The sequence below is a fragment of the Erigeron canadensis genome, chromosome 2 (genome assembly GCF_010389155.1).
Source record: "Erigeron canadensis isolate Cc75 chromosome 2, C_canadensis_v1, whole genome shotgun sequence".
Taxonomy (NCBI): Eukaryota; Viridiplantae; Streptophyta; class Magnoliopsida; order Asterales; family Asteraceae; genus Erigeron; species Erigeron canadensis.
In genome coordinates, this window is record NC_057762.1 from 33903418 (window position 1) to 33914344 (window position 10927).

The 10927-nt window shown below is 34.8% G+C and overlaps 1 protein-coding gene across 3 annotated transcripts; it reads left to right on the forward strand.

Moving 5' to 3' along the window:
- Positions 1-3417: 3417 nt before the first annotated feature.
- Positions 3418-10927, forward strand: LOC122589882 (protein misato homolog 1). 3 transcript variants are annotated; one of them, XM_043762211.1, is made up of 11 exons: positions 4882-5000; positions 5988-6064; positions 6384-6485; positions 6690-6735; positions 6904-6979; positions 7088-7454; positions 7532-7781; positions 7877-8119; positions 8194-8313; positions 9298-9771; positions 10546-10927. In XM_043762211.1, the coding sequence occupies exons 1-10, from the start codon at positions 4958-4960 to the stop codon at positions 9747-9749; spliced, it is 1776 nt and encodes a 591-aa protein (XP_043618146.1). In that variant the 5' UTR covers positions 4882-4957; the 3' UTR covers positions 9750-9771; positions 10546-10927. The 3 variants fall into 3 exon arrangements, with proteins under 3 accessions (XP_043618147.1, XP_043618146.1, XP_043618148.1); XM_043762212.1 differs by lacking the exons at positions 4882-5000; positions 10546-10927 and adding an exon at positions 3418-3547 and having other exon boundaries at positions 9298-9949; XM_043762213.1 differs by lacking the exons at positions 4882-5000; positions 5988-6064; positions 10546-10927 and having other exon boundaries at positions 6439-6485; positions 7146-7454; positions 9298-9949.

Below are 10927 nucleotides of genomic sequence, written 5' to 3' on the forward strand. Positions count from 1 at the left end.
CCATACGACATGAAGATTTTTTTATGATAAAAGTCCCACGGATAGGGTTGGTCGGACGAGGCGTCACGTCGTTGACATAAACAGGCCTGACAAGTCCTTACCACTAGTTAAAATTATAGAATATGATATTGGTACCATAACCATCAATGAATCTAACGTAAGTGCAAATCACGTATTTGTTTACTTTCTTCATTTTGTTTAATTTTTTTTAACGAAATGAATAAAATGTAAATTCATTTTGTCTATGATTTGTTTATGAAACTTAATATGATATAGGGATATCAGATGTACATGTTATGGTGACAAAATATAGGTCGATGGGAACCATTAAAAATAATAAGTTTGCTTGTATTTTTCTCTTTTAGTTATCATATGTATTTATTTGTGAAAATTGTAGTGGCAAAGCCAAAAGAATATTCAAACACTTATGCAAGATGATGGTCTCACAACTAAACAAATCAAAAGTCATTTGCAGGTATCCCAAAATGCATGCTTTCACTGTTTCACACATTTATCTACATTATGTTATATATGCAATAATGTATAATATCAAATTACTCATTATTGCTTAATTGTTTTAGAAGGCAAAAAGAGCATACATTCATTTAATCGCTTGATGTCGTCTAAATGGAAAATCTAAGAAAAACTGATTAAAAAGTGGCAAGAGTTGTGTTTTTTTTTCAACAACAACAACAAGGTACCCAATCCCGACATAAGTCGGGCTATGGGGGAGGTATGATGTAGACAGACCTTACCCCTACTCAAAGGTAGAGAGGCTGCTTCCAGATCCGCCGGAGTGGAAGGGACCTCCGGCCCAAAAGTGAAAAATAGGGTTAGATCCACCGAAGTGGAAGCCTTAACCGGATAGGGATAATCTCGATCTCAATCCCACTCTTCGAATCACAAATTCAGATCTTAGATCTAGAAATTTGTTACCGTTAAGGAGAGGGAGAGGTTAGAGAGAGAAGAATTGATTTAGTTGTGTTTTTTTTCCTCACCAATTTTATGCAATGCAAACTGAAGTTTTATTTTTCATTTAATGTTATTTTGCTCTATCTCAATTATAGATTTGTGGTTTTGGTTTTACTTATATACTAAAACAGACAATCTTTTTTCAGAGTTTATGAATTTCTTAAAGTTAGTTGACATTTTAATTGACGTGACAAGAGCGTAGTACATATGTTTTTTTTTTTTTATCTATATTGTATTCCAAAATGAAAATTAATGAATTTCAAAGTTGAGTCATGGTCCTCCTGTACGCCAGTCTAACCCAACTATCTATGGATTTGATAAGCTTCAGAGTTGTGCAGTATGATCAGATATTTAAATTCGAACTATTTGATTATGTGTTGTGCAAGCAATTGTCTTGAAATTTGTTAAAAGACTCGACATTCTAATATATTTATATCCGGAAACAAGAATTTACTTGAAAGCCTAAAAATATACAACTAGTTTTAATTCTAAATAACTACCAAGTCACCGACATTGCCAAAAGTATCCGGAAGGTAAAAATACTTGGAAGAGTAAGATATGCACATACCCAATAACCCGAACGATAGCATTACGGTAATCAGAGGCTAGCCAGGAATTCATATTGAGGGGGGCTCGGTCGCCAATATTTTTTGGACCGTACTAAACGTCAAACTGGTTTTATTAACGAGTCATAACCAATAGCTTTAGATTAAAAACTATATATGTAACTTCATAAATAATAAAAATATATGTTTTCAGTTAGAAAATAAATACTCGTAATAAAAAGCGAAATGTTAGACGTAAACTAGGTTGATTAACAAATAATATATTAAATTCTTATTGAAGAAAAACCTTTAAAGTTAGGAAAAAAAATATGTTAAAATCAAAGGGATAATCCTGAGGGGGAAGGGAGTGGGAGCAGCTTGGAGCGCGCTTCTCAACCCGTTGAGGGTACACCGCTGCCATTAAGGCGGGTTAAAGACGGGCTCAATCTGAGCGGGTAATAAGCCAGCTGCGGGTTGGGTTATTTTCGAGCGTTAGGGGATGTGTGAGCGTGTGTCAGGTGGGGTCCAACCCTTTTTGAGCTTCAAAACTTAAATAAATAAATAAAAAGAAAAAAAGAAAAAACCTGGTGAAAAAGAATAGCAATGACGAGAAGGAAGATTTGGAGGAAGCTACACCAAACATTCATTTTTTATCTATGCTGTTTACACTTTTCAATTTAAACCCTACATATTCATCATACAAAAGGTACCTTTATATTATATTGTTATTGTTATTTAATAATATAAATGAAAAAGAAAAACGATATAATTTGAGAGGGTATGAATAAAAAAGAAAAAAAAATAATTATCATCTTTAGTTATATTATATATATTGTTATTGTTATATAGTATATATATTGTTTGATTATATTAAATGAAAAAGAAATTTCTTTTGAGAGGGTTGAGAAGGTGATGAATGCCATTGAAAATAGTTGGGAGAGTTGGTTTAGAGGGTTGAAAAGGAAAAATGAGTTGGAGATATTTGATTTGTGGGATTTAGGAGGGTTGAGTTTTTTCACTACATAACTCCCTTCCCCCTGATAGATATATTTCCCTACTCCCAAAAACTTTCAATTTAACTCCCCATAAAACTTTGACCACACCTTCCTTTTCAAAAACTTCAACACCAAACACTATACCTATTATTATTTAGTGTTTACAAAATCCCCCACCAGTCACCGGAAGCTCAAAGCCGTCGATTTACTTTAAGTACTCATTTACTTCAAGGTTAACTTCAAGATCTCTAAAGTCCAATCTACTTCAACTATTCACGATCTCTGAAGATTTAGTTCAAGAGCTCCGACTATTTACCACAGGATCTCCGACGATTTAATGGAAGGCTGGCTGGTTGGCGGGGGTTGAGCACCGGCTAGCCCTCCTACTCCCGAAAGTTTTTCTAGTTTTTTCATTTTCAATTTTCTAGAAAATGAAATGAGTTTTCCATCTCTAGAAAACAAATTGAAAATTTTAAAAAACACATTCAAAACTAGAAAATAGAAAACAATTTGAGGTTCTCAAAATTTAAAAAATAAAAAATGAAAAGTGAAAAACAATAAAAAAAAAATAAGTGTTTTATAATTTTCCATAGAATAGTAGAAAACAGTATTTACATAGAAAAACTTTTTCGAAAACTATCATTTAAATGCGTTTTCAATTTTTCATTTTTTTTTTTGAAAATTAAAAAGGGAAAATAAAAGTTTTTTTTTTCCTACTAAACGCACCTCTAAATTTTTGATCTTTTGTGTTTTTACCGCAGAATTTTTATATTTTTCTGCTTTTGCCACAAGTATTTTTATTTATTTATTTACGTTTTGCGGCATAAGCCCATAGTCTCTTTTGTTTCTACTGTACCACTTTCCACACTCTCTTTCTCCTTCATCTGCTTACTCTAAAACGTTTTCTTCTTCTTCTTCTTCTTCACCTGCTACCTCCAATCGCCGGAGATAACTACTCAGCTCCAATCCCGCTTTCGGGTGCTTATTGTAGCTAAGTGGGTTTAGCTGGAAAGATATTTCATTGACTCATCTCAGGTGGTTTATTTAACTATGCTTCACATCATAATAATATGTAATTATTGTTAATTTTATTTGAATATCTGTGTGTTTTTACCTTTTTGTTTGGGGTTGAATGCACATAAGGTGTTTGATGTTATGTCTATTAGAAGTTTTGTTCCCTTTACCCTAGATTATAGTAGCAATTAGCTACATTATAATTTATATCGACTGTTATCTGATGCTTTTGAGTGGTTAGTTCACAAATTGTAGACTTGGATATCTTCATCAATGAATCACTCAAATCCAGCTTCTATGAACTTATTTGATCATGTATCAACTACTTGGATCAGGAACCCTACCACATTTCTTCATACATACACTTGCTTTTCCATTGCCTTTTCTTCAAGGCAAGCTGCTGGTGCTATTTTGCAAGATGCTTGTGCTATTTTGCAAGATGTTCTTATATCATCCTTAAAATTAAAGCTAAAATGTAGGTATTCAGTCTGGTGGGCTTGCAGAAAGCATCATATCATTCTGATGATATGCTACTGCTTGCAAATTTTGTCATGTCATCTGAATCTTTTAGACATGTTCATATGTATCATTTCTTAGAAACAAAAGTTATACTTACAAATCAACATGTAATCCTTAATAGGCTTTTGTGTTTTAATCACATACAGGCAGGCTTTTATGTCTAAAACATGTACAAGGGGACCACCTTTTTTTGTTATTAATATGTTATTAGTATAATATTCTACTTTTATTTGATACATTAGCTCATCAATTTTTTGACTTCAAAAAGGATTCGGGTTCACTTCCAAGCATACCCAAATACCTGGTTTAGCGTTACCTTGCTTTGCTTTTGTGTTACTCCTATCATTAGACTAGAGTTTGCTCTCATGGATTGAAGTTTAGGCTGTAATCATATGGTGTCTTAGGTGTAATTCTCTACTTTTACTAATAGAGGTAAACAACCCTGCCACAACAAACAGGGGTTACATACTAGTTTATAATGTAAAACAACTCATTATTTAACATTTTATTGTAACCTAAACTCTGAACTACACTTAATAGTTTATTACTTAGCAGCTGAAGAATTAAAACGTTTTGATAAAGATAAGGGGAATGATACTTTTACAGGTATTGAGCCATCAACAACAATGTCTGCATCATAGAGTTGTACACTATACAATAAAGTCTATACTTTTGATGTAGAGAGCTAAATTTTGTTGTATGAATGTCACTACAAAAATAATCAATAAATCTTGTATTATGTTAGTGTCATTCAGGCCTTAAAACAAATAATATTTTACTAATAGGCTATTTTGGCTCTAGTTAAACATAATTACTGGCATTGACAAAAGCCCAAAGGCCAAGAGTATATGGGAGGTACAAATACTTGGAAGAGTAAAGTATCTGAGGACACAAATTCCCATTCTGGAGAGGATGAACAGACCTGAGATGTCTTATTCTGCAGCCACACCAAGAAGTTGAGTAACCCGGTACCACCTAGTTCAAAAGACCTGACCATACCCCTGTCAAGTGATCTTGTGTAGCCATGGGGTTTTATACCCGCAACAATTAATAAGGTCTTAGTTGGGTAAGAGTAGAACTTATTTACATACGTACCTTTATGTGTATGTTATATCATCTTATATGGACACCTTGTCTCTATCGATGACAGGCTGGTTATAATGTTAGAGACTTGAAATGCTAGCATAGACCTACAAGATATGCATTAAATACTCTTTCTTGATGATTTGTCCTTCCTTTTACAATAAAGATTCAAGAAAGATGTTATAAAATTGTCTCAAAGATAAGAAAGGTTTTAATAAAATGTCTCATCAGGTGTTGCTTACACGAGTCAATATAAATAATTCACAATCCATTTGTTATGCTAACTTTACTCATCACACGAGTTGATATGGATAATTCACATTCTGGTATTCTACATGGAATGTGAATTATACATATCAACATGTGGAACTTAATAGTTCACCTTGTCTGATATAATTGCTCACACGAGTTAGAATACATAGGCTTAAAGAATATGTCCACTTCATTCAATTACTGATACATGATGATTAAATGATTTACATATTTTTTTTTTTCTTTTTTAATCAGTTTCATTGATTTTATTATGTGCCTACTTTTGTTTTTAGGCCTACCTTTTAAATACATCAATCATTTCTAATAAATAGATAGGCTCCCGGTTGAGTTGGGTTGGGCCGGCTGGGCCGAGTTGCAGTGTGTTTGTTTTCTTACGCGAGGGAGTTCTCTCCCCCCTTCCACCACAACCAACAGCAAAACCCTTTTACTTTTGAAACTTCCATTTTATTTCCCTTTTCCTAGTCAATCAATTATTATTTATTAGTGTATGTATATTGTGATTTTGTTAGTTGAACATGTGTATTTTTCATTAGTATCCCCTAGCTATAAGGGTTTCATTCAGTTAGTTGGTTGGTTAATTTGACAGGAAGTATGAGAGAGCTAATTACTTTTCAAGTTGGAAGTTATGCTAATTTCATCGGTTCCCACTTTTGGAACTTCCAGGTTTCCTTCTTTCTTCTTTCCTATATTTACTCTCTATATCTTATGTTTTTTATGTATATGTATGTACATGCATATATACCTGCATCATTATCAATCCATTAGCTGTTATGGCTCACAATAAACATGATAACCGAACTGATGAGTGGCCTATCATTTCGATTGCATATGGTTGGGTTAATGTTTAGCTGTTATGGAACCGAAGCTATCATTGTGTTTGTATTTTGAGAAAATCATCATCCCAATCTAATTTTTAGTCCCATAACTCTTTTTTATCAGACTTATCTGATACTTATTCTATTTTGTTGTTTGCATTCTGAAGGATGAATTGCTGGGATTATTTGAAGACACTCAAGCTGACTTGGTTTATAAGAATCAAAACCTTGATATGGATGTGCTCTACCGCACTGGGGAGACTCAACAGGTACAACCAATGCAGTCATTTCACTAGAGTTTGAAGATAGGTATACTGGTATAAAAATTTGAAGTCATATATAATAATATAGACATTGGTCAAGATCTGTGACCTATTGAATGGATGTTACAAATATTATTTTTTTAGGTAGTCTTTAATTTATATCTTATAATGGTTTCTGTAATATGTATTTGTTTATTGATTTTTTCACAGGGCATGCCTACTTACACGCCTCGCTTGATTTCAGTTGATTTCCAAGGTAATTGCCAAATTTAAGCGAAGGGAAAGCGGTTGCTGGTTATATTGTGATATCTCAGTAACTCGGTTCTCCTTAAGTAATCAAAATAGTGTGGCTGGACCTGGCTATTATTTATGTGCTTTGATTGTAATTATGTTGATATTGTTTCAATCTGCTTTTGTATTACAGGATGTCTTGGATCTATGAGTTCGCGTGGAACGTTGTACAACCAAAATCAATCTGTATCATCAGGTGTTGCCACGTGGTGAGCCATTAATTATGGTTTCGATGCTTGTCATATACTACCTGATAGAACTTGAATGCAGAGACATACTGTGTGATACATATACTAATTCTGTAAGCAACCGTACAGGACGGGTGGTGTGTCCACCCAAGCAGCTGAACCTCATAAAAAGAATCTGTTTTTGCAGAGGTTGTACGATGAAGGTCGAGATATAGTAGCTACAGGGAATGGAGTTAATAAAGTAAGTGGTGAATCTCAAACTGAGATTTTGGATACAGATGTAGTAAAATCCCTTGAGGATGACGTCCAGTATTGGACAGATTATGCAAAAGTTCACTATCACCCACAAAGTTTATTCGAGTTGAATGGGTTATGGATGAATGCTCAAGAATTCAACAACTTCGGTATCGGAAGAGATACCGTATCTGAGGGTCTACAAGGGGATGAAATCAATGAGAGACTTCGTTTTTTTATAGAAGAATGTGACCATGTCCAGGTATGTTAAGTTGTTAACATCATTTAGTTATACTCATGAATGTCATATTTTTCATTGTTGCTGAAACTTTATGGCAGGGAATTCAATTTATGGTTGATGACTCGGGTGGATTTTCTGGTGCTGCTGCATCTCTTTTGGAGAATATTGTGGATGAGTACAGTAATGTTCCAGTTCTGCTCTATTCTGTTCGGAGCCCTAACGCCCAGAATAACCTAACAAACCGAAAGCAGGTCATCTCCAGTAATCTTCATGATGCAGTGTCTTTTTCGACCCTTTCATCCTTATGCAAATTGATTGTTCCTGTTGGCTTACCATCGTTAAGTCAAAGTAAGTAGTATTCGTAAAGTTGTAATAATTATTTTATTCTTTCACTTATCTTTGGTCACTGAGATTTACATGGCTTATTGTTTCTGTTGGTAAAGGCAGAGCTTCCCAGTTACTTAATTTACACGATGAAAAGCCATATCACTCTAGTGCGGTTTATGCATCAGCAATACACTCTATTTCTCTCCCTTTCCGAATGAAAAGAATTGGAGCAACTGGTGAATCTTCAAATGGATGTGGCGCGATGAATTTATACGAAGGCATACAAATGTTAGCAGGGCAAGCCAGGCAAAATATTGTTACTATTCTAGATTCTGCAATACCAGCACCTTCTATAACTGGTATAATATCAATCCAGATTTCAAATACATTGTCCCAACTGTATTGTTTCTTATATGCTGTTTTATAAATCCAGGTAGACAGTTTCAGCAATCTCTTTTAGGGAACTTGCAATCACTGACACCTGAAACGGCACATGATGTAGAGGACTTGCAAGCTATTGAATCCATGATTGTGCACGGAGCCCATGGAGCTGGTATGAATTTGTTTTTGGTTGGTTACCTGGTCTTATGCACTCACAATTTTCTTTTCTAACACCTATGTGGAGAGCTCATCTAGAATAATCTGTATCTGTGATAAAATCATATGGCCATCATTACAACCTTGACCTACTGGTTCCTAATCTTTCAAGTTGAGTTATGGTTTTTTTTTTCCAAGGCAACTTTTCTATAATTATGGAACAAAGAAGGCCATATTCGTTCTTAACTTTTTACATGTTCCATTTTCAAGAGAAAACATTCAGTGAGGTTAAGATGGAGGTTAGTGGCTTAGCTTTTAGCACGGGGAAATATTATTGAGTCGGATTTGGTTGGCCTGCAATAAAATATCTGTATTTATCTATGTATAACTAATGCATTTCTTAGTAAGAAATTCTTACCAATGGGGTGAAACCCCAGTGGTGCCTCCACCATGTGACCACATGGGCCCACACATGAAGGTTGTAGGTCACAGGTTTGAAACTTGTCAAAGGCAAGTGGAGAAGCTATATCTTGTGATCCATGTGTGAGGATGTTGACTTACCGAGCATGAATTCTATGTGGTGTGCGCTCTAGGTACCAAGATGGTACATGGGACCAGAGGTTTCCCACCCATTTACCCTTTTTTAAGTAATGCGTTTCTTATGCTTACAAAATAGTTACAGTAGTTATCTAAATTTTTAGGATAGAAGAATTTGAAAGGTTATATGCGTTAATAGACTTTGGATAACTTTCAACCACTTCACCAACTTAACTTTTTCAATTGGTCCATATTATATAATACGCAACCCAAAGCAATCCATTAATAAGTAAATGTGTCAAAAATATATCAACAGTTGCGAGTTGCTACCATGACCCAGCCAGCCGCTACCACATCCAATCTGCATATCTTGACTCATGATGTGAATAATAGACTTATTAGCGTTGGGATCACCCAATACTTGCATCTTCATTTCCTTATAATTTGTAGTATGCTAAAACAGGAGACCACGAGGCATCAATTTCTGAAGTGAAGGAAGCAGTTGAAACTGCGTATGAGAACGCATCAACAAGGCCTAGGTTTTCACATATATCTGTATCTCGTTGTCCTCTTCCTATACCATTACCATTTCCTTCCATCTTCGGTAACCGTGTTGGCAGACGTGGGGAGTGGTTAAGTAGCCCAATATTAGATTCTCCAGAAAGGAGGGGATCACTTGACATCCATTCGATCCCTATGGTAGCCAGACTCCGTTCCAGCACTGCTGTTTTACCGTTCTTGGAGAATAGATTGGGTAACATTCGTAAATTTGGCCTTGAAAGAGGATCGATAGGTTCCAACTTACTTAGAGGTTGGGGGTTTGGAAGGGAAGAAATTGAAGAGATTGGTGAAAATCTTTCAAAGATGATTTTGGCACTTGATCCTCAGCAAGAGTATTCTTCTGATTCTGATTGACATCGGGTACTTGAACAACTCTGTAAGTGAATCTAAATTGTTCCCCTACTGGGTGGATGTTGCAAGCAAAAGCATGTGATCTATAGTTTCCATGAACATAACTTTTTCTGTTTCTTTAGTTTTTAGCCAAACTCATGGGTATCAAATTTTATTTTGATTATGAAATATTGAAATGAATGTGTTTTATTTTTTTCTTTGAATTTGTTGAGTATTTGGAATGAAAATCGGTATCATAGCAGTGCATACTATGAACAGGAACATGAACATGAACATTTATGATGCTTTTGCGTTTGAAAGTAGTCATTGCTTGCACTCTCTTTGCTTTCTTAGTTAATAGATAATGGGTAATGAGGTCTCTATGATAGCTGAGATTAAGTACTAGTCATTTGAGCTTCAGAGTGATGTGAAAACTGTTCTTTTAGAAATATGTATGTGTTCAAAATGTGAGTGGACAAATTACAAACCCCTTCAATGGACATGCCAAAGCATGTCTGGACTGCATCTTCTTGTACGAAACCCAGAACTTACCACCCTCAGCTAACATTGTTTGCTAGTTTCTTTTTAACTCATTAATAGTGTTTTGATGTGCCTTTTGAAAGTACTCATGTGATATCAGGTAATCGAATTTGTATTATCAGCTGTAATACAACAGGTTGTAGAGATAATGTATGGTGTTATAAAGTTAAAAGTTGTGCATCTGTAGTTGCTTTTGGTTATGGTCATTCAAGCTTATGCTACTAGCACAAAGATAATCCAATTTCGTAATCGTCTCATCTATTATTTGGTGAGAAAACAGGTGCTTTTCTGAACAAGATAAGAACGATAGTACAAATGCCATCAGAGCAGATTCCTCATGAAATTGGATCTTTTAAGCAAAAATGAACAGTTGTCCGTTTGCAAAGTTGATGCAGCTAAGGAGATAGCCCGAAGTCTGAACAGTAGGTGCTTAAATGAACCACATGATTCTGAAAATTTCAAATGCTAGCATGGTGTGGGTTTCTGAAAAGGAAGTTGCTTGTAATGTTGTCTTACTGTGAGATTTTGTGCAGTAAATTTTAAAATACTTTCCTGGCGATTAAATAGAGATGGTAGGATTGGTCCTCTCATTTTGTATCAATTGTATTTTATCAACTTTTTTTCCCATGGAAGGTATTGACTAGAAGAGTGGCTTTAAGGAA